This window comes from Aspergillus flavus, chromosome 2, assembly GCF_009017415.1.
Source record: "Aspergillus flavus chromosome 2, complete sequence".
NCBI classification, from domain to species: Eukaryota; Fungi; Ascomycota; class Eurotiomycetes; order Eurotiales; family Aspergillaceae; genus Aspergillus; species Aspergillus flavus.
The window spans coordinates 855,406-878,397 of NC_092409.1; the positions used below are offsets into that span (position 1 = coordinate 855,406).

At 47.1% G+C, this 22,992-nt stretch overlaps 8 protein-coding genes across 8 annotated transcripts; 2 read left to right on the plus strand and 6 right to left on the minus strand.

Annotated features, from left to right (window-relative positions):
• Positions 1–1,335: 1,335 nt before the first annotated feature.
• Positions 1,336–2,723, plus strand: F9C07_2276907 (uncharacterized protein). Its single transcript, XM_041290547.2, has 6 exons — positions 1,336–1,832; positions 1,898–1,953; positions 2,008–2,067; positions 2,128–2,199; positions 2,263–2,346; positions 2,403–2,723. The coding sequence occupies exons 1-6, from the start codon at positions 1,540–1,542 to the stop codon at positions 2,567–2,569; spliced, it is 732 nt and encodes a 243-aa protein (XP_041142145.1). The 5' UTR covers positions 1,336–1,539; the 3' UTR covers positions 2,570–2,723.
• Positions 2,724–3,500: 777 nt separating this feature from the next.
• F9C07_2099199 (uncharacterized protein) lies at positions 3,501–4,148 on the plus strand (the record flags this gene model as incomplete). The annotated part of the gene is made up of 1 exon (XM_041285138.2): positions 3,501–4,148. The coding sequence occupies one exon, from the start codon at positions 3,501–3,503 to the stop codon at positions 4,146–4,148; it is 648 nt and encodes a 215-aa protein (XP_041142146.2).
• Positions 4,149–4,658: 510 nt separating this feature from the next.
• Positions 4,659–8,867, minus strand: F9C07_1183598 (putative eukaryotic translation initiation factor 3 subunit). Its single transcript, XM_071507707.1, has 6 exons — positions 8,598–8,867; positions 8,271–8,541; positions 7,844–8,212; positions 6,963–7,791; positions 6,547–6,906; positions 4,659–6,494 (listed from the first exon to the last, which is right to left on the minus strand). The coding sequence occupies exons 1-6, from the start codon at positions 8,771–8,773 to the stop codon at positions 4,717–4,719; spliced, it is 3,783 nt and encodes a 1,260-aa protein (XP_071363548.1). The 5' UTR covers positions 8,774–8,867; the 3' UTR covers positions 4,659–4,716.
• Positions 8,868–8,961: 94 nt separating this feature from the next.
• F9C07_9704 (uncharacterized protein) lies at positions 8,962–10,008 on the minus strand (the record flags this gene model as incomplete). The annotated part of the gene is made up of 1 exon (XM_041285143.1): positions 8,962–10,008. One exon carries the CDS (start codon positions 10,006–10,008, stop codon positions 8,962–8,964), a length of 1,047 nt encoding a protein of 348 aa, XP_041142148.1.
• A 1,055-nt stretch (positions 10,009–11,063) lies between these two features.
• On the minus strand, positions 11,064–12,581 carry F9C07_2054463 (uncharacterized protein; the record flags this gene model as incomplete). The annotated part of the gene is made up of 2 exons (XM_041290554.2): positions 11,064–11,891; positions 11,946–12,581. Coding segments are annotated over 2 exons (1,464 nt in total), but the record flags the coding sequence as incomplete, so codon positions are not given.
• A 155-nt stretch (positions 12,582–12,736) lies between these two features.
• F9C07_1183555 (uncharacterized protein) lies at positions 12,737–16,794 on the minus strand. The gene is made up of 3 exons (XM_071507706.1): positions 16,041–16,794; positions 14,843–15,986; positions 12,737–14,792 (listed from the first exon to the last, which is right to left on the minus strand). The coding sequence occupies exons 1-3, from the start codon at positions 16,519–16,521 to the stop codon at positions 13,151–13,153; spliced, it is 3,267 nt and encodes a 1,088-aa protein (XP_071363549.1). The 5' UTR covers positions 16,522–16,794; the 3' UTR covers positions 12,737–13,150.
• A 1,788-nt stretch (positions 16,795–18,582) lies between these two features.
• Positions 18,583–20,405, minus strand: F9C07_9707 (uncharacterized protein; the record flags this gene model as incomplete). The annotated part of the gene is made up of 3 exons (XM_071511931.1): positions 18,583–19,914; positions 19,965–20,110; positions 20,243–20,405. 3 exons carry the CDS (start codon positions 20,403–20,405, stop codon positions 18,583–18,585), a joined length of 1,641 nt encoding a protein of 546 aa, XP_071363550.1.
• Positions 20,406–22,268: 1,863 nt separating this feature from the next.
• F9C07_9708 (uncharacterized protein) lies at positions 22,269–22,991 on the minus strand (the record flags this gene model as incomplete). The annotated part of the gene is made up of 2 exons (XM_071511932.1): positions 22,269–22,707; positions 22,783–22,991. The coding sequence occupies 2 exons, from the start codon at positions 22,989–22,991 to the stop codon at positions 22,269–22,271; spliced, it is 648 nt and encodes a 215-aa protein (XP_071363551.1).
• Position 22,992: the final 1 nt, after the last annotated feature.

Here is a 22,992-nt window from a genome sequence, read left to right on the forward strand (position 1 = left end):
TGGCCCTTCTGTTGCAAAGGCTGATGTGCTAGCACATGGTCCAATGGCGTGCATCAATTTGTATAGAAAATCGCTGTGCTGGTCATAGCGTACTGCTGCAAGGCCAGAAGCTCCTTGGACTACGGAGAAAAGGCTGAACTGCATTTTGTATCTAGCTATTCGTACTTGCTATATGATTGTCAAGCTTTCTTTCTATTCTCTTCAATACTATCTTATTTGAGCCACTTGGGTCGTTAACCCCTTTCGGTTTAACAGACCATAAAAGCCCAGTGGTTTAAAATGGTCTGAAGGTAAGCGTACTGGTCATAATCCCTTTCATGCCCAGACTCCAATGGCTACATCAGCACTTTGACGGTTCAAAGACTGGACCGGCTTGTGATATATGCCACGACGGCTAACTGGAATTATATATTCAGAAAGCATGCTAATAACGTGCGAGTTGTTTTCCTTCGGGTTTACATCCCACTGGTATAAAAGAACATTTTGTGCGGATAAAAAACAATTCTTCCACAGCCCGATTCAGGGTGAGAGGAGTTTAAATCTCTTAACGACCAACCTTTACTGGAATTTGGAAAAATGGTGGGGCTATTGGTGCGCATCTCGGGCTTCCTGTGCTCCGTGGGATAACTGGACAGGAAAGTGTATAAACTTATGCATGTGAACAACTTTTGGCGAATCACAGCCGGGCTGGAAGGTTCGGTCTTAGTAGCCTCTTAATAAGCCTTCAATTACATCTTAGTTAATATGTTGACCCCCGAGGCTATTGGAAGTCAGCTCTAAAGCACGTGGGGCGTTCGTCTAGGTACAGAGATGTTATAGGTGCTCCAGAACAATCAAGCTCAAGGAGTTTGACCTCACTGTCGTCCTAATAAAGCTTCACCGAAAAGCCCCCACAGGTCCTTTACCTAGACTACGCATTATAAACCTTAGATCATTTCGTCAGAAATACACAGACCCATTCCCAACAGAACCTCATCCCCGAGCCTCAGGATTCCTATACCTTGGGGCTTATGAGCTGAGTACCTACGAGGAAACCCTAATATTCTTCAATAGATGGAAAGATGGCAAATGGAAAATGAGACTCAGACTTCAGCCTTATCCAGGTCCAGTCATCCGGCCAGATGTATCCCGATTCCCCAGTGATATCCAAAACATCTTTACTTCAAGAGGGTCGGCATTGCGTGCGTAACTTGCCTCCCACACTGGTATCACCAAGCTCACTTAGTTGTTTCGGGCTAAAACAAGCTTGTTTTTATGCCGAAGCTTAGCCCTAAAGAGCAAGAATTACGGTAACGGGCCATATAGGTAAAACGGGCTCCACCTTGCCCCTGGCTTAATATGCCGACAAATCATCCGGCAATCAAGTTATCCTCATAGGGTGCTCAGCCTTGAAAGTATTTACATAGCGTCTGTCCTTTCCCAGTTCAGTATCCCAACTTATCGTTCACTATTTTCCTCTGCCACTCTTCATTCATTTCTTTGCGCGACCGGTTTGCCATATCGTAAGCAAATTTCCCTTGTTACTTAACTGTTGACAAAATGCGCTCTGCTTACGCCGCCGTTCCTTTGGCTCTTGCCCTGCGCGCTGCCGCCACTACCAAGGACTCCTGGGCCTTCGGTAACGGGTTCTACTCCGGTCCCGCAACCAACGCCCACATTACCAAGGCGACCTGGTCTCTCGTGCCGCCTACCGTTCCCCAGGGTGTTGAGGTGCAGGACTCCAGCGACCAGGTCTGGGTGTCTCTTTGGATCGGTCTTCAACACACCAATGGTGATGACAGCTCCTACTTGTATCAGCCTTTGCTGAATTGGTCTCCTGACCAGGAGTCTCAGTGTGTACTTCCTTACGTACATAAATATACGGAATGTAGATGACGAGGGCTGACAATGGAATTAGGGGCTGCCCTGCTACCGCTGAGGAATGGTGTGTTGCTGCTAGCACTTATACTCCTAGTCAGTATCTCCCCAATGTGCTATTTGGGTGACGAGGCTGACATGAAATGATAGACGGCCAGAACGGTCAGGCCTATGTGACTATCCCTACCGGAGCACAGGTTGACTTTGAGGGTGAGCACCACATCCTCGATAATCATCGAGACATCTTTGTGCAAATACTAACGTCACAAGTCACCGTTGAGAACAGCAAAGTCTACCAGACGGTCACCATGGACGGCAAGGTCATCTCCAAGGAAACTGACGGTGAGCCTCAACCTGGCCACATTGATGTCTCACGCATCCAGTATCTGACATATACAATTATAGACCTTGATGCCGAGCTCCTTTACCTCTACTCCGGCGACGAATGCTACACTGGCTCCGGCAACTGTGGAACTCTCGAAGCCTACAGTAAGTCCTTCCAGAATATGTTTCAAGCGAGGTCCACATTAAATTGACCTAAACAGGCTGGAATAACATCACCATCCACCTCAGCGCTGAGGACGAGAAGTTCGGCGACACTCTCTTCCTCTACAAGGGCTCTAACTCCAGCGGCTTCACTACCTCCGACGGTGGTAAGACCTGGCATGCCGAGTCCATCAACATTGAGCAGGACTCTTGGACCGGTGCTTAGAGTTCTTTTAATTAGGCGTCACATCAGGGGATAACGCTTGGAGGATCCTGCTCTGCGCAGACCCTTCGTTTATAAGCTATACTCATTTGATGATTTTGGAATCATGTACATTATTATTTTTATATTATGGTGACAGCCTATTGGGCTATTAGAGGGTATTATATTCTCTTCGACCGTCGGTCCCCTTAATAGATCGCCTGCTACCATCTTTAATTGCTACTATAATAGTAGCCTAGTCAAAGATAGGAATACCTATGTATATGGGGGACAATCGAAGAGCAAGTATGAAGGATGCGAAAAGTACTCAGCTCAAGACTTTACTTTGCTTACGTTGATATCAAGGTCTTCTGATGTATGTACAACAGCTATGAGATTATGATAATCCTATGGTCTGTGCGCTCCCTGAATATACCGTGATATTCCAAACATTCGTGGACATTATTCAAAAAGGCGCGCGGTGTCTATACCGATGGTTTGTTTTTCTAGTAGCGTCATACTAAGTTATGCTTATTTCCTTATTTGGCCGATGGCTGATAAGATCAATCAACATAATGCGGAACCTGTTGTCCTGGAAGATTTCCTGTTTCAGTCGATGACCTACTATGAGAACCACTGATGTAAGTGAAAGTTCACATAAGACATGGATCGCATGCAACAGTAACCCTAGGTAAATTGTGTTATAGTGCTTGGATATTTACTAGTTAAGTAATGTTCTCGAATAGAATGTATCACCCTGAATCTAGTTTCGCCCGACATCGCCGATCAGAGAAGCGTGAGACATCTTAAAACGTCTCAAAAATGGACGCTTTCGCTGCTCACTGAAATTTTTAGAAGAATTATAAGCAGCATCTTCCAGCTTACAGGTTGCCGGCGTATAATGTCTTTCTTGTTCCTATCCAGTGCATGGTTGAATGCGATTTAGTAATTCAAAATGCATCACAATAACTTCCTCCTCTCATTAACCACCACCAGCCTCACCACAGCAAACACACTCAAACAACGCGCAGTATTCGTAGAATGTGACACCTCCGAAAGCCAAATGGCCCAAGCAGCCGTAACCAGCGCAGGTGAAATGGCCGCCAAAGCCGCTGCCAGTATCCGCGCCAACAACGTGACATCTCTTTTCCAGACATTCTTCAAAACAACCGACTCAACATCTACAAATCATGTCGCTGAGATCCTTGAAGAAATCGCCCAGGAGGCGTCCCAACAAGGAGGTGGGCTCGCTACCTACTCCTGCCAGCCTGATAGCATTACTTGTCAGTCGGGTTCATTTACGCAGACGGGATACGCCAGTAAGGACGGGTATCGCGGTCAAATGAGCACTTGTCCTGCATATTTCCAGCTGCCGCAGGCGTCCGATGATTGCTCTGTTCTGGATCAGCGGATGTCGAGTTTACACGAGTTATGTCATACTAAGGGTGTTCTGGGGTATGAGGTGTATGGGTATTCGAATATGTTAGGTCTGGATTCGCAGACGCCTTTGAAGAATGCGGAGAGTTATGCTTTTTTCTCGAAATGTAGGTGTTTTTCTTTTATGTGCCATTCTTCCTATGAGTACATGTCCTTTGTGTGTTAGGAGGAAGCTGACTAGGAGATATAGCTGTTTACCTTGGCTGTAATGGCCAGTCCGGGTCATCTGGGTCAAGCTGGGGAAGCCTGGGTGGTACCGGTAGCACAGGCAATACAGGAAATTCGAGAAGCTCGTGGTGGGATCCGTTTGCGACCTTCGGGCTCTAGTGATACATGCCCTTATATTATGCGAGAGACTACTTATGGTAGAGCCAATGGGATGAGAACTTGATCATGCTCATACGGAGAAGTGTGCTTGGTAGTCGCGTGAACTTCCTAGTTCTCTTCCGCATGATTAACCGTAGAGACATACAGGTGGGAGTGACATTTCCGCAACTATATGTACGCGCTAATTTGGCCTTATATATAAGGAGCATATATACAATGGACGTCTTCCTATCTTCCCCATATCAACAATTTCCAACGTCGTCAAAGGCCAATGTTCGGCTCTGGAGATGATGTCTGATCCCATTGACTACGAAGCACTGAATCCAGAAAACCAGTAGTTGCATTTGCGCGCTAGTTAGTTGGATGGCCGGCTGTGTGCTTGGTTGTAACAATCCTCCCCAAAACCTTTACTTATTCCTGCCTCTTTTCTGTTCCAGATCCTCGATGCTTCTCATGGTTACTCTTGTCTCCTCGTGATCCATGCCTAATACCCGCTGGCTACCCTGTAATGCCAAATTGAACCACTTCATCGCTTCATCATATTGACCGAGAGCTTTATAACTCTCTCCAATATTGTGAGAGCTGGCCAGGGTATCTTCATGGTCAGGGCCCAATGTTTTGTTTCTCCCTACCCATGCAATCTGATGCCATTCCAATGCCTCACCATAGCGATGCAGTGGGAGAAGGATCTCACCAATATTAAGGGCGCTTTGTAGTGTGTCTTGGTGGTCTGGGCCTAATGTTTTATTTCTCCCTCTCCATGCAAGCTGACTCCATTCCAGTGCCTCACTATATCGGCCCATAACGAAAAGAACATAACCAATATCATGGGCACTTTGTAATGTGTCTTCATGGTCTGGGCCCAAGGTCTTGTTTCTTCCTTTCCATGAAATCTGGTCCCATTCCAATGCCTCACTGTGTCGATCCATCAGGAATAAACTTTGACCAACGTTTTGGGCACTTTGTAATGTGTCTTCATGATCAGGGCCCAATGTTCTGTGTCTCTCCTTCCATGCAACCTGACTCCATGCCAGTGCCTCACTATATCGATCCAGTAGGGAAAGAATATACCCAATATCATGGGCACTTTGTAATGTGTCTTCATGGTCAGGACCTAATGTCTTGTTTCTTTCTTTCCATGCAATCTGGTCCCATTCTAATGCTTCGCTGTGTCGATCCAGTAGGACAAGACTGTGACTAATATGACAGGCACTTCTTAATGTGTCTGCATGGTCAGGGCCCAATGTTGTATTTCTTGCATAAAAAACGAGCTGAAACCATTTGACTGCATCCTCATACTTCCCTTCATTGGAAAGCTGCTGCCCAATAGCATAGGCTGAATTAAGAGACAAAGAATTTTCTATACCCAAGCTAGCCGCTCGGCCTTCATATGCCATGATCCTTAGTTGTAGAGCTTCATCATGGGATCCATCTTTGTCCAGTATCGTAGCTATACCCATAACAGCACCAAGGGTTGCATAATGTTGTTCGCCTTGGACCCTTTGTCTGGATGTTAGGACCCATTCATACCACTTTCTTGACTCCTGGATGCGACCCTGGAGTAGTACTATCCACGCAATATCCCCGGCGATATATAACGCACGCGGATGTTTGGGGTGTAGTACTCTTCTTGCCTCTGCAAATTGCCAGCGAAATAGTTGTTCTGTATTTTTATGCAGGGTGTGGCTTCTTAAAACGATGGTCAGCTTGTATGCAAGCCACCATATGTCGTTTTCGGCCTGTTCTTCCTCGTAAAGCATTGATAGGAAAAATAACTTGATATCGAGGATAGCCGCCCACATCCAAAGAAACCACCCTTCTGTAATTGCGTACACCACTGAGAGTGTATGTGGAAGAGAAATATCACTGGGTGGATCGTAGGAGTTTCCAGGTTCCAAGGACCCCGACAGATTCTGAACATTCTTGAGGGCGGCGTGAAGATGAGATGAAACTCGACTTTCAAACAAGGCATACTTTTGCGCTGAATAGCTCTGTTCTGTTAGACGTAGAGCGCGAGCAATTAGGCGAAGGGCTTCTTCTGAGAGCCGGCGTTTCCGTTCCAGTGGCAAGCGCTGTTGAGCCCAGTAATGTATCAAGGGGTGAATCGTGATGGCATCCATTGTTGCCGAAAAGCGGGCGAGCGAGTAGGATGAGAGAACATGCATTAGATCCTGGAGTGGTATATCTGGGCGATGAGTATAGTCACGTGGCTGAGCAGGTGTCGAGGCTGCACTTACTGTATTGCTGAAATCGACTATACGTGAATAGTTCTTCGAAGATATCATTATTCGACAGAAATCCACACAGAAGAAGTAGCTCAGAAGCCTCTGGAATATCCATTTCAATTCTCCGCAGTGAGACTTCCCAAGTAGTAAGTATTGTGTCATTTCGATAGTCCCATACTGACTGTGGCCGCTTGTGCTTCAGGAGCCTCTCTGCATTCAAATGATATTCATGAATATAACGCTGGAGCGCCTGAGAGTAGAGGCCAGACTCATGCGGCAGAAATTTGTGCTGAACAGAAATGTAGGCGCCAGCCTGTTCTATGGCAAGCGGAAAATGTCCTAGTAACTGAAGCAGCTCTAGGGAGACCTCTTCTAGAATCAAAGTCAACAAGTCAAACGGCATTGAGAAGGTAATAACTCAAACAAACCATTCATATCCCCGGAGAATCCAGAGCTTTTTGCCAATAAGGATTTAACTTCTTTATCACTCATTTTCTCCACTTCTACACTCCTCCAATAACCAGAGACGTCCGCCCGCCGACTCGTGATGAGGATATTCCCGTGTAGAGAGCTGGGCATATAAGACCGGATATCAAATGAGTCCAGGTCATCTATATTGTCAAAGATCAAGAGCCAATCATTGTTTTCGAGTTGAGAAAGCCAGTCAATTACTCCCTTGACAGCTTGGTCGGCAGTTGGGGTACTGGAAGTCTTTGAATCCTCAACACCAAAGTCTTTGGCGAATATCTGATAGGCTGTCTCATTATGATTCAATCTGCGCCAGCTTTTCAAGATTTGTCCGGCAGCAACAGAGAAGCTTTGTCTGATAGTATGTTCACTAGCCCCATCAATCCAAAACACCGAGGTATAACACCGCTGATAATGATAGGCGTATTCTGCCGCAGTTTGTGTCTTTCCAATACCACCAGGACCATAAAGTGCGACGATGCATTGCTGCATATCTTGGCAATCTTCCTGTAAATAATAATGTATCTGTTGTAAGAGACGTTCTCTGCCAGTAAATCTGTCGTTCCTAACCATTGGTAGTTGGAGTGGGATCGACAGTTCCGCCTGTTTGTTCAGGGCCTGACGCGGCCTTTTAGGAGATTTCGCACTCATTGTATTGATCAGGACAGCCAAGATAGTCTGGTAGCTGGAGTCCCGAGATCCAAACTTGTTCAATCCAGAGTGGTCGACAGGGAGGCCAATATTTCTCACTTTAACCCCTCCATATTTTGCTGACTGCTCGCGGACACACTACAGCCATTATCAGTATGACTAGTTAGATATGATAGCACTCGCAACATACAAATTCTCTCCATCTGAGGAACCAAACACTCAGGATCAAAGTCGGACGCTGTTCAAAGATATTGAAGACCTGAACTCTGTCGCCAACGGCTGCCTCAAATGAAGTATGCAGGTCTAATAGAAAGGTTGAATCGTACTCGACCTCAGCCAGCATAGATGGACTTGAACCAATCAGCCAAAGAGCACGGGCAGCTATGCGACCCCATTTGCTGAAGCTCGATCCACGATGTGGAGTACCCAGGAAAAGGATCGCTTTCGTATACGTGGAAATACTTGCAAAGTTTTGATTCCCATTAGCCTGGACAAGGGCGTGTTTGACAACCAATCCCCCATAACTATAGCCCACAAAGATCAGGTCCCGCTGCTGCTCCTTGAGTGCACGTTAGTGACTGCAGTTTTAAAATACGCGGTCTTCGATCCAAACCTACTGCTTCCGATCGACGCATGGTGTTGGTGATGTGCTCGAGTAGGTCATTACCAATATTTGCGAGGCGTGTCTGGACCGCGTCCCTCTTCCAATATGAGTCGAAGTTGAAGAAGAAAATCCGCACATCTTGATGGTCTGGCAAACTGAGATCATCTGGAAGAAAGTCACTAATCCATGACGGGTATTCTGTTGATGCACCTGTCGTTTGTGTCGATGTTCTAGCCCTCCATGTCGTATCAGGATTCGACCCGAGGCCATGAACGAAGACGATACTACGATATATTAGCTGTAGTCTATTCGTAGGTGTGGAGTTACAAGGGAAAGCTACTCAGTTCCACGTTTATGGACCAGGGAAGAATAATTTCGAGCGGGGACGATCCCCAATCCTGCTTTATGAGCTTGATCTGGATTAACTGGCGATGGGATGTTCTTGATAAGTTCGTTGTAAGTCAGCAACCCTAGGAATGGCAGGAGCAATACGAATGTGTAAAGCCGGCCCCACATTGTCGTTGCACAGTCCGACACTGGAGATTACTTAAGTACCTTGTGCTTGAAAGCCCTTTGGAGTGCTATAAAGACAGCATAGGAATAGTAATCTTAATCATGTGGTCGTGTTCGTGTTCATTGCAAGGCTGATAACCCCACCGCTCATTAGGTTTGCATGGTGTTTTCTGCCCTATCACATCCCGTACCTAAGCGCTGAGTAGACGATCACCCTTTTCGCGCTCTCTCTTTCTGAACCCCCATGACAATTGCCATGCCAACGCACCCAAAGGAACCCCCAAAAGTAACACCCAGATTAACGCCGATAGCAAGAGGATCGAGATAGAGAACGCCCAGAATGTAAGTTCCATCTGCGGTAGTCCAGCGTCTTCTAGCCGCTGGAGAAACCCTTTGTCCGATGGCACTGACAAAGCCACCTGCATAGCTGAGAGAACGACCGAGACACTAGCGAAAATGAACAGAAGTGGGACAGTAGCCTGGGAGAGATACGAGGTGATTGACCAATGAGGGAGATGGTAAAACCATAGTGTGTTGGCGTGCTGCGGGCGACCGATGCGAACCGCCCAATTAAGTCGTGAGAGGCGCAGCTGGCCGTAGTGGTATCGTTGTGCGACCTGTTCGTCGCCTAATTCCCGAAATTTATGGATGAATTTGGACCAGGCAATCCAGTCAATATCGTCGGGGATCAAGTGGGATTCTTTTGCTAGGATAAAGTCCAAGCGATGCGGCGTGAGAAAGGCATACGATCTCAAAAATCCCATGGCGATAGAGGGGTCGAAGGTCGAAGATGTCGGAGAATTATTATCCTTTGTTGGACCTAGATAAATATCCCAAAAGGTGTAGTTGAATAGACACACTGGGATAGGTTTGATGTAAATCTGGTTGCGATGCCAGATGAGATGAAGGCTGGGATCTTCGGTGGGAACGACGCTCCGGCCTTTGAGTCTTTGTGCATGGAGGGCGTCGATACTCCGGCCGGAGCGTCTCCCAACAAGCCACAGATGGTCATAAAGCTCATCCAGAAGATATGTTTTCAGTTCTTTAGAAAGATAATCATTAACCGTGGTTTCCTCCAGGCCGATAGAAGGTTCTCCTGGGAGGTAACTGATGGCTTTCGGGTCTATTGGCTGGTCTGATATATTAGGGTTTTTGCACTCGAATCTTGGTCTCAGCTGCTGTTTATCAAGTGCATGTGAAGGCAAGAAAGGAACTTGGGAAGCTGTTGAAACATTCATGATGGCAGATTTACCTACCCACTCTACAATTCAAACCTGTATCGTCATATATAGGGTGTTATACTGACACCCCATTCTCCACGTGACTTTTTGATCGCGCTGATGGGAAGACACCTCTTCTGGTGCTGGGGATCAGTACTTTGGCAGCTCCCCTCTCCTGCTGCCAAGGGAACATGAAAGCTTTGGCCTCAGTTATTACATGAAGGGTAGCGATCTGCGCACAGCCCGGCTCTCCGTGCGCGCACAGCCTGCTATTCCGGGCATACAGCCTAACCTTCCTATTTAGTTTAGTTGGTCAGACTAATGTCTATGGGAAAAGGCCCCCTCGTATAGAAAGAACTTGATAAAATTCCATAGCCTTCACAGTGAATGCCATTATGCAAGACTTTTCAACTGGTTGTAACACGGTGCCTTCGGTTTACGTGCCCATGAACTCGTCGTCAAACCTTGAGGGCAGCAAAACCGAGTTAAACAGCAATTTTAGAATCAATGCCAGGCGTCCAAATGTAGCAGGCACGACACTTTCTTGTAGCCAGTGTATGATAACAACAACCGAGATAGCTCGGCATTGTGGCTTGGCTGTGGCGTTATGTGTGGCTGGAGACCAACGCGCGCTAACCTCAAACGGGATCTGTTTCGATTCCTAGAGCCCTGTGCCCTCTGGCGATCGTGTTTCGCGTCGATCATCTTTTATCTCATTTCTACGGTTCTTAAGGGTGCATGAGGTACTGGATACTCAACATTCATGGGGACATTCAAGAACTTTCATCTTTATTTCGTGGAGGAGAAGTTGAAGCTTGTTCTCCCCGGAGGCATGCTCCGCTTCCCAAAATATATATCTCCGGTTTATTTGCCTGCTATGTTATAGAATCTGGATTTACACTTCGTGCACTTGAAGTATAGGTTGTTTGGGACTAGTTCCAGCAAGATAGTGTAGTCACGTAGCAAATTCCAGTTCGTTTCTGATTATGTCTCAGCATGAATCAGCTGGTATATACATACATTCTCTCAAATGATAACTTACGTGTATATCGACACAATATGATATAGTGCGATCACGCAGTATGATCATCACTGCTCAGGATATGCATCTTCAACGACGCAATTAACCCCTGCTGATAATTCCATATCCTTCGTCGGTTCCACAGGCCTCTCAATTTACTCCAATGCCGCTTAACATCCGTATACAAGAGAAACCAATTCGTTCGACGAGGTGCAGGTATCGGCATTGTCCATTTGGCCAAATGCTCATCAACATTTATTGTATGTGTCATGATCTTCTCCTCGCCAAACTCAATCCTTGTCTCCCCTTTATTCTGCTGTATATCCCCCTCAGTGACCGTCGCCCAGAAGTAGGGCTTCTCATCTGACCAAACCTCCCATAACCAAGGCATGTCCTCTTGAATAAGGCGATACCAGAGTGAGACATGGAGCTGGTAGAATTTCCGTGAGACGAGGCGCAGGGATGCAATGTCTTTCGTAGAGAGGTTGTCTATAATCATATCTAGTATTTCTTGGGGCAATCGAGCGAACGGGTCACTCGTATTCTTGTCCATGGAGATAAGGGGTTCAAACGCGCCATCCTGGGGGCTGAATGAGGGTCCAGTATCCATTGCTCGCCCCAAGATTTCCCGAAGCTTGGGCACGTAGAACGGATTCGCAGCGAGCCATTCATCACCGCTTATATGGACCCAGTTTTCATCAGCGGCTTTCTGGACGGCTGGATCGGGCTCCTCGCGGTACTGGAGCGGGTAGTTTTCGATATTGTCAAAGTAGTCCACAAGCTTGTTGATTTCAACATGGCCAAGTCGTAGCTTGCAGAGTTTCATGTACACCCCGAAACACCATGGATGGAACGGCACCGCCATATAGGGTTCAAACCACTAACACAGACCGTTAGCATGACCAGAAACAGTAATTATCCAGAGGGACCGTACATCATCAAAGGGGTCCGCCGGTTCAATCCAATCATACTGATGTCTTGCGGGCGACACTCCCGCACCCCCGACTTCAGGAAACGGCATACAGTCCACAAGCCCCGAAAGGAAATAATCGCTGTTAATTTCACATTCCAGGTCGTCCGGCGAGGGCTCTTCGTCTCCGCTATCGTTGTGGACCAGACCCTGCCCAGTCTGGCAGCCTCGCATCTCCTCCAGAGAGATGTCGGCCCCGGAATATCCCAGTGTAGAACAACATCCTGGACCAGCGATATGTTCAAGATGTACTCTTCTTACACCAAATCGGCCTGCCTTTTCCTCCAATGGTTCACCCATCGGCACCGCTTGTCCGACCGTGGGGAGTTGGCCGTCAACCATATCAAAAAACAGGTATCTGTACTCGGGCGCGTCCTGCTCATCAGTTCCCGTACGGATATCCTCACATTTGCGAATAGCCCAGACACAGCCTGTCTCTGCAGTGGAACAGTCCCCATATTTCTTTTCGTCGTCCTCGTCGAGGGCGGACACAAAATGTTGTGGATCTTCATTGGACCACGCCGCTGAACAGGGCTCATTGATGGTCCGGATACGTGCGATGTTGAAGCTGGTACCACATAGTGCACACCGGAACTGGGCAATGATGTTAGTGAGAACATGCTATTCGCGATGGATAACAGACCTCGGACTCTCCTATTACGCTATTAGCCAGGCTCTATGGCAGCATTTAGATCTGGTTCGTACCCATGCTTTATTCTATAAATCCAGATATCGATTTTGATGATTTAATAGTAAGTTATCGTCAAGTCACCTGCTAAAGTAGGATCACGGTGCCTCCTCGGCTTGATAGAATAACGCTTTGGCGAGAAGCCTGCGGAGATAAATTATCCGGTTTTGAGTACATCAGAATGCAGATCAATGGCGGTCTGCCTAGTCTGTGCCTGGTCATTAGTCATAGTCAGCTGGGATTGTCACAATTTAATTTGATACGAGCATAATCCACCGTTTCGTCATTTTTCATTTGCTTGGGTCCACATAAATCGATTGAGTTACACATTATACCGTATTCTTCCTAGCTGTGTGGGACTTGGAGCAGGTATAAAGCAGCTTCATGCCTCTGGAGTAATACCACAAGCTTGGTGTTGGTGAAGCATGGAGACAGGAACTCAATCGGTGATTCTGTTACATTAACTGGCATAGAAACTTGATTAACCTACAGTGTCTCTAACTAAGAGACAGCAGCTCGTACTGTCCAGTATATCATCCCCCTTTCCATAGTAGAGACCTGGTGGACCCAAGACATCGTGCACCCTACAATGACAAGGGAGACGAGAACTTTCCTCCGCACCTTGAATAGTCACACTACTCCCAGAATTAAAATTCGGGAATAGAATAGACCTTGCTCGATCCATATCAAAAATCCTTCGTCTCATATCTGGAACCAAAGTATCAATATACCGCTCAAGAGCTCCGCGTTGAGGGCTCTCCTTTGCTGCTGCCATAGCCCTGGGATCGAACTCTGGCAAGTTGAACAAATGCCGGTAGAAGTTCAGAAGCTGCCACCTCTCCCAGCTATTAGTTAGGTAGAAGCCATAGGCTACGTCACACTCAGAATCGAAATGTGTCTCGAAATCGCCGTGACATGGTCGATCTGGTTGCATTCGAAAGCAGCTGCAAAACCTGCCAGAGAGAGCATGGCTTACTCCGATCATGAGCCGGAAGACAGAGTACACCATCCCGGAAGGTCTTTGGAGTCTAACTCCCTTTTGGGAGAGGTCTGACAGGTCGATCCCATGTTTTGTCATCAATTCTGCCATCGTGGAGGTTTCGTATGCGGAGACTATGTCGTCAAAGCTCGCGTTGGACGAGGCCAACAACGAATATTTGAGAGAGAGTTCCTGGCGTTGTTGGAAGGAAGTGCAGTAGCAGAATCCAAAGTTGATCCACGTTGAAGAGTTAGTGTCCGGAATTTGATAAATAGAGCCCCTTATTGTTACAAACAGTTTGAATACTTCAGCCTGCGCGGTATTCAATCTGCACCCATCATTGAATCTGTCGTATAAATCAAGAGAATTCAATGCTTCGTCATGGGCTGTCTCCCAGATGCTGTATACCTCCCCCTCTAGGTTGGGAATCGGAAACGGCCCTATTTTCCGACGTTCTAGATACCACGCTATGCACTCGCATTCGAGCTGACCACCCGTTTGCTCGATATGTAATCGACAGAAGAAGAGTAAAACTTCACCAAGTAGTCCATCCTTTAGGTAATTATTGAGGACTCTGGCAGGGAAGCGGCATGCTGCTATCATAGTATCGTATAGACAGACGAGACAGAGAGCCTCCCTCGTACTCGTGCAATTGTTGAAACCAAACGTGCGGCAGCTGTAATCATCAGCAAACAGGTCGAGAAGTGATTTACGAATCGTCTCTGGGTTTTCGCTCATCATTGCCCTCTTCACATGTCTGACAATTAGCCTGAAAAAGTCGATGTCGTTGGGGCGTTTCGGTGTGCGGCAAGTGAAAACATGCCTCTTCCAATCTCGTCGTTGACAGGCGTGTGAGCAGTACCATGTCCAACATGCTGAACATCTTGATCCTGCTGATCTACGGCAATGTCGACACAGTCTGCTATTCGTAGCCTCCGGTGATTGCATCTCGTGTATCCGTTCCAACGAACATTGCTTCCTGTCGTGATTTATTTTGTACATCTCAGCCTGTTCGATTGGTAGACGGTTGCTAACATGGGGCATGCTTGGAGCTAGAAAGTCGGCGAATCCAGGTTCACCAGGCATAGGTGAAAACTGAACTTGTCTGTCACTTGCAGAGAACGCGCCCGGCACCAAGAAATTTCTACCCTTGTCAATGACAGGTTGCTCCTGAAGATATTATGGACACCTTACCTGAACATTGATGGCCTTTCAGAATATATTGACTCGCCCTGCTGTTCGGCCTGCGCCGTGGATAATGCTGCCGATGATTGCTTACATAGCTCTCTGTGGGGAAGGGGATAAGGCTTACTGAGCACCCTCCGGAGCATTGCTCTCAGGAATGCAGCAAGTTTAGCCATCAGTGGAGCTAGCCACTCTAGCTTGCTAGTTACCGCTATGCCTTGGGGTAATCCCCACCTGGGAAAAACTGTTTCATGCGTTCCACGTGCAGAGAACTTACCGTGAAGCGCCCGAAATACTTCACAGAAGAAGCAGCACTTTTTACTGCATCCAATATATGGAAAAACCTGGTGATTGTTTTTGGATAAGGAGGTCTCAAGGTAGCCCATCAGCTGAACCTCCGCATGGATCGATCTGGGGAGACGAAGTATATTTGTATATTCGTTGATCGTCCTTTGGTCTTGCAAAAGCTTTACCCATCCATTGCCCTCCGGCTGACACGGGAGTGCTCCCAAGACCTTTAGGGGTAACTCTTTCCCCAGTGGAGCGTAAGTCTTGGTTTTGAACATGCAAGTTGAAACGGGGACGAATCTGAATGAATTGAAAAGCTTCAACTTCAGCTTGGACGCCAGTTCGACCAATGTCACTGCAGCATGGAAAGTTCGCGAGAGGAATAGAAGAGCATCCCACGCTTTTGTGAAAAGCTTTTCGCTGCCATGTAGCGCTTGCTTAAGGAGATTCTTCAGGGCTGGCCGTTGTTTGGGGTTTCGAATGATGGCATAAAAGCTCTCGAGGAAGTCCCGTAACTCATTATTGCGCGTACTATGAGAATTAGACACCTTAAAAAGACTCCGTATTCTGTCACACGTCTCTATCACCGCTTTATCCAGATCTTTGTCCGAGAGGCAGTCTGGGAGTTCCTGCGAACCTTCACGTTGTCTCCCATCGATGTTGATAATGAGACCCTCCCACAGCCTTGCCTCGAGTTTCTGATCTACCATATCTTTAATGGTATCTTCTGTGAGCGTATCTGGCACTTTAAGACCTGATGCCCGCTTAAATGCGTCTCGAATTACTCCAGAATAATATTCAACTCGAGGTGTATTGTGCTCAAATATGAGATCAAACACCTCCGATTGATCGGTTTGCGTTTGACCTAATAGTCATTAGATACCTAAGTCCGATAGTGAAGCTGGATGTAAACACTTACCATTTTTCAAGATAGAAGTTAGTAGCTCGCATAGCCTTTCTAGGAACACTTCATCCTCGCCCTTCAGGCCCTCATTCTTCGCGCAAAGGAATGTTACACGCTGAAGAATACTGTCCTCCACCATAGCCACACTCGTGACATGTTTCGCATCAAGATGGGCATCTTTTTTCTTTCCCCTCCCATGCCGACCGGTCTTTCGTGTCTTGAACCTGGCCAAAACCTCAGCAAGGCGATCTAACGATCGCTGTTTCAAGAGAACAAGAGCCACCGTTGGATCGCCGGTAGTTACGTCGTCTTCGAAGTCTGTTTCGTCAGGGAGCTTATCCAGCTCCTCGTCGGGCCCCTGTTCAGGTTCCTTAGACGATGGTTTGTCGTTACCGAGCTCACCATAGTCTATATCATCCGGAGGCCGCTGGAAAATGAGTGATGTCAGAGCAGTTAGAGACTGGATCTCTTTATACAATGAAGAATATTCGTCCATCTTTCACTCTATTTAGTAAGGGTCTTTCCACAGCTCTCTGAGTGTTGTTCTGGATGGGCATTAGCTGGTGACGAGCATCAGGCTGAAACTCGGGCGCTAGGAATACGACAGGGATCAGGTGTCATTCATTTCGGAAATAGATTTTATTGGTATTTCTGCAGTAGCGCCAACACATCCAGCCGCGCAAGTTACCAACTCTCCATATCAAGACCATTTTGCACAACTGCCCTACCCACCCCAAAGTGTTTGAGATTCTGCCTTCAACCTCCCAGGTTATGGCATGACCTGTAGTATATCCATGAATAGTCGATCAATAGTCGTTGAAGGGTTACACGTTATGTACAAGATAGTCTCATAACCATAGGCGCTGTCAATGACCAATAACGGCACGAGTGGAAAATGCCATTTTTGATGTAAGTTGGACATTCATATATGGGTCATCACAGGGTTTTGGGCAGGTATAGTATAGGAGGTGGTATATATTATACCGAATTTCGTCGGTAAAAACCCGAATGATGACGGAGCGGGGTAGTCAAATGGGAAGGGTTCATGATGGGATAAGCATGGTAGACCTTGACAATGTTCTAGTATAGTTCATCTCTAAGCCAGTCGGAGAGAGTGATATATGTAAATTATTTACAGTCAATATAAACCTAAATAATTCTATAACCTTTCGTAGCGGTTCCAATATCAAAGTACCTTGAATCTTTACCAACTTTCCACTCATTTTAAGATACAGATATAGACGCTTAGGTGATTCAATACTATCATCAATTCCTAGATAGAGCTCAACCTATTATTAAGCCATCAGAATAGAGAGCTCTCTAGAGCTCTGAGTGTCTCGGATCATACCTCGCCTCGTCCCATCCCAGATACTAACACCCAGATTCGGATCGGCCATTGATTTCTACCCCGATATCGCTATCGGAGGATATAGAAAACGCAAGACCGCTCTACACAGCTTTTAGCTTTGTTAGTCTATGCAAGTAAAGGGATCGCTGCCCTAAATCGGCGCCCAGTTGTTGAAAGAATCCCACCGTCCAGGTATGTGCTTTTCAATACCTGCCCAATAAAACCGAGAACCCTCCATATGAGTGAGACTGACCAATTAGATACGCGTGAATAACATCCCGAATCAATTTCCGTACACTAGCAAGGATACCAAAGAGGCCAGTTACCTTGCAACACAAATCCATCAAGACATGTGGATGCCACAGCATGACCGCCGGATGTAACTCCCATCACACGCTGTTACTGTGAGACAACACATGAGTGGGACAGTTACACCTCGATACTTCCACAGCCTAATGTCTTGTATTTCAGCTTGATGTCTAGGCTTAAGCTTTTGAGGCGGTTCAACTATGACGAGAGCAGGGGAAGTACCGGAGAACAGTATCTCCACGGCCCTGCAGGCTGTGTAATGTGACATGAACGCTTTATTGGCGTGTTCGAACGGATACCTCTTATACGATCCAACCCTGTATGGCCTGGGTAAGTTGTCTTTACCTAACGTCCCAAGCTATGAGAGTGTCAGTATTGGTCTTGTGACAGGTCCTGATCACTGTGTAACCGGTCTGCAGTTATCAACATAGACGAATGTGCCCCTACAGGGGTCCCTCACACCAAGCATGACACGCGTTTGTGTGTCACAGAGTGGGAGCCAGTCAGATCAGTGAGCAGAGCAATTTCTACACAAATGATTCGCGGTCTACCAGCCACCTCGTATGCTGGAACCCAAAAAGCAAGGAGGGGACTCCCGCAAGGATAAGTTTTCCTTTCCATTTCATTGGTTAGTTGGTTATCAGCCTCGTCTAGATTTCTGTCACACCTCTTTCGTTTGTCCTTGTGAAACCCATAAACGCAAAAGGGGCGAGTGGCTGCCTGGAGAGGTGTGGTCACTCCTGACGTAGTTAGGCATTGATACTGTGGAAAATGTTCAACAATAAAGAGACTGAGAAACGATTGGAATTTTCACGGACGAGTAGATAGCATCTCGTATACTATGCTATAGATATAGAATCGAAAGAAATAAAACAAAGGAATGGACCCAGGATATGTACATTATTGGCAACGTGTGCTCATCACGATAGAATCAATAGCCCATACGACATGTCTCAATACTCTCTCCTTAGGCTCCTTGGAAGAGCCCCTAGCACGCGGTATCACAATACCAAGAGTGTCGTGCAGGCGAGCACTGTACACAAGATCCTGAGATTGTCCCATCTCCGGAATCTCGTGATCCTGGATATACACAACGATATCTGGACCCACACAACCACGCCAGAGAGATTCCATCCATTGCTGGTGAGTCATTTGTGAGTATGGATCGTCGATTGATATCTCACAAGCAAATGCATCCACGGTTGTAAGCTGGTATCTGGCAATGAGGGCCACGGGGAGGGGGTAACCTGCTTCGCGCGAGGATAGCACCGACCCATTTCCCAGATCGTCAGCCCGCTTCGACTTGGCCCGTAACCCTCGATATGGATGTTGTATATAGTCGACAATCTGGGCTGAAATGTGATGCCATGCTGAGATGTTATTTAGATATTCAACAATGGGACCGTTTTTCCGCCGCGACATGTGTCGGGGACGAGCATCTGGTCCTTTGAAAACCCGGGTTCGGAATCCTTCCATTGGCAAGGTACTGTGGAGGTAGTCGATTATGGTCTTTATCGTTGAAGGATCTTGTCCATCTACCGATATCACTGGACCTCGAGACCCGCTCCTTTGAAATGCGGGATTGATGGGCGGTGAGCCATAGGCTAGCGTGCTAATCTTATTGAAAACTGAAAGTAGTTTTGCTGTGATCTCCGGTGTTGATGTAGGGCCAGTTGCTGTTAAGCCCTGCGATTGGGGTTTCCCAGGTTGTGAATACGCTCCAGGTTTCTGTAGCATCCATGATGGTGGTGCAATGCCAAACATCGTTTGAGATCCGTGTTCCCCGGAAGAGGCATGTGTGAGAGAGGCCAGTCTCTGGTCATTCCTTCTTTCAGTGGTTGAAGACGGGCGAGCCTCGATGTGATGTGTATCAACCCTATTGGGTTCCCTTGTATCACCGTCATACTGGGGCTGGTGTGAAAAGGGCGCTTCCCAGTAATGCTCTGCCTCTGCAGGGCCCCCATCACAGAAGTCCTTCAGTCTGCTGAGATCATGGGATTGGGGAAAGCTGTCATTGGTACCCCAAGCCAAAGATGTAAAAGAAGGCAATGACGTAGGTGGATATGCTTCGTCATTACCCACGGGCCTAATCCTCAGATTTGGCACGGGGATGTTATATCTATTAGCCGATCTTCCGCTACGGGTTTCACTGTCATCTTGTTCCCGGGACGGATACTCATCCCCGGAACAACGGTGTCGGTCCTTGTTGTTTGGACTCTTGAACCAATCAGCCTTGAATTACTGTTACGTTTATCTTCCACATAGCATATGGTTAGACTTACTTCACCTAGTGGGAGCCACTGGTCCTTTTCCGCTGGGGAAAGCCGCCTCCATTGCTCCTCTACTATCCTAGTTATAGCGGGCGGTAGAAGACCTGGATTTGCTGCTGTCGCAGCAGGTAGGAAATTTTGACGATACTGAGAAAATGCTATAATTCATTGTTAAGTAATAACGTCCAAAGGAAGAAGGGTGCCTGAGATGCATTCGACCGGAGGCTCTCGAGGCGATTGAAAGTTGGGCTACAGGCTCTAATGGTGTTGTTGAAGTATTCCAAACGCACCTTCTGATGTGAAGTCAGCCTGCCCCTCCGCAGTGGAAGCTTTGAGAATGCCACCGTCCTTTGACTGATATAGGGCGAGAACACTACTCGTTTGAGCACGGTCTAATGCGGGGGACTCGTTATCCAAAACATCAGGTTTAGGGAGGATTCGATGATAAGACATCTTCGTAGGAGAATTTTGGGCTTTCAATACCTCCCTTTATGTCCAAGACCGTAGAGGTGTAAGATGAGGGCGAAGGTAAAGGTAATATAATACGAAAGACGCCGCTTATATGTTCATCGGCGCCAATATCATTCAGTCCTAACCTCCGAGGAGCTATGCGTTTGAAGCGTCTGCAGGAGTTGTTATGCTGGATTCTTCGCCACTTTTAGCATATTCCTGTCTCCTTCAGTTGGGAAGATCGCTACCTGAAATATCTAGTATTGTAACACCAACCGCACAAACGAAGGAAATCGATATTAGTGGCAGAATCACATTTGTACTTTTCAGAAGTCGCTCGTAGCGTATGAGATGCAAGGAAATGGGTAATGTTGGGTTGTACACATTCATGGCCCAAGTCTCAGAGGGGACGCGCGTAAACTCGATACGACTATTGGGACGCTCCGTCGCCCCGTCTCAGATTTGGATGAGTAGACTGCCGCAATGTCTTATAGCTAGACACTTAGTCCTTATTGCGATGTAAGACAGTTGTACTCAAGAAGGTTCAATGTTTTATAGCCGAAATTCAGATTCATATTGCTTCATCCCCGTTGATTGTAAGTAGCAAACGGCACAGCCAAATAACCAAGTCATGTCAAACCGGAATCCGGGCAGGAATGTCTCTGTTTCAAAAGGCTTTTGAATCGAGGTGCTATGAATCAAGCCACATGTGGTGATAGAATAAGTGCTTGTGGAATTGTCTCGTACTGGTGGTCCCTTAGAAAAACAACACCCCCAATGCCGATCAAGTAGTTCGCTTAGCCATCATCACTCGAGCAGATTCTTGTTATGCGGACGGTCATCAGCAGTCGTTTGCATTTGCATGAACATGTGACAACTCTAATACGACAAAAAAGCAATTTTAACGCCGTAGGACGGTCAGTAGACGACTGTTTGCGCACAAGCCCTGTAACAGTAAAGTTGTTATCAACGCGGGCTTTGACCCTCTGCCTCGAGTAACTAACCCGGGATTTAGGGAGAGCTTTCAAGAGGTTCGATTAACACCCCCACCCTGGGACTGGTTGAGATCGGCGGGTCGTTCCTACCCAAAACCGCCCTATTTTAGATTTAGAATTCATTCGTGATTGGATCAAACGCGTTGAGGTGTACCAAAGGTTGATCGTCATTGAGAATCTGCAGGATATCGATCTGCCTATACAGGCCTAGTGCTTTCGTTCCTAACTGATTTTTTCTCGCACAATGGGTTAAGGGAGGTTAGGCATCTTTCACAGCGAATTCTCATTCCTACGGCAGTATAGAGATTTCAGCCTTTAAGCCCCAGTATTGTTCAACATGTAGTTCGATGGGCAGCCTGCCGGGGCCTTCCTGGCGCCTCGCCTCGTTTCTAAGCCGCGAGTAGACATTATATCTGACATAACAGCACTAAGTCTAGCTGTACTTATCATGAATTTCAAAGGACCTTCCCGGCCAATCTCATCGTATTGAAGTAGCATACCAAGGAGCTTTCATGTTTGTGTGTCCTACATATAAACTGTATCAGGGCAAACCGGACTCACTAGAGTCTCCTTTTGAGAAGCGACCCATATACATAGCCTCGAAGCAAGGACGCTTGATAGTTTGGTGGCGACATCCAACCAATTTGGAAAAGTGTTGAAGGTCTACAAGCAAAGCACCACTCTTGGTACACTCAGTTCGTGGGTCTGAGAACCAACCTCATAATCCCTATATGAGTCATTGACGAGCTTTGCTATGAGGAAGACCGTTTCGGGGTTCCAAATCCCCAAGAATGCATGAATGCTGTGTATACTTAAGAGCCTCTTCAGAAGAGCAGGCCTGGATAAGCAAATCCCATCCACCGGACGGCCGTCAAAAGCTGAGCAGAGCATCAATATCGTCTAAATCCAGCCCTCCATTGCTATTTTCAGAAGCCGTAAGCCCAAAGCCTTTATTTCTTGCGGAATCATTCCAAGGGCTTCCAGCCGATATTTTATATAGAGACGGCTCTGGTGCATTTTCGATCGTCGAGGCTGGGTCCTTTGTATCTCCCAGTGTCGACAATGGCTGAGGAGCGATCCTTTTGGGGGCTCTCATATCTGGATGCACTTCATCCCGTTCGGGTGCTTCTATGTCTCCATGGTGATCGGATATGTTATCCTCGGGTGGAAAAAAGTGGAGGACCTCCTGTACCATCGAATAGACAGCAGCCCAGCGAGGTACTTCGTGGTCGATACCGCGCGGCAATGGCAGGTTGAAGGTATTGTGGGAGGCTTCGGAAATGGGATCTTCGGGTTCCTCTTCAATAGCCCTGCAAATGAACGTATTTATCAGATTAGTTAGTTCATCCATTCAAAGTCCTTTCCCTCATCGTCAAAGAACATACCGCACTACATGTCCTCTAGGCACGCATGGCTGGTTTTCTTGGAAGCAATTCGTGCACCGACGATGTTGGGCAGCATAAACACATCGCGCCTTGCGAATATGGCATGATTGGCAGGCTATCGTTCGAGTCAGGCGATTATGACTGGCGATGGACTTCTGGACGCCCTGTGGGCCATTTAACTTCCGGGGCTTCCGCGGAGCCGATTCCATG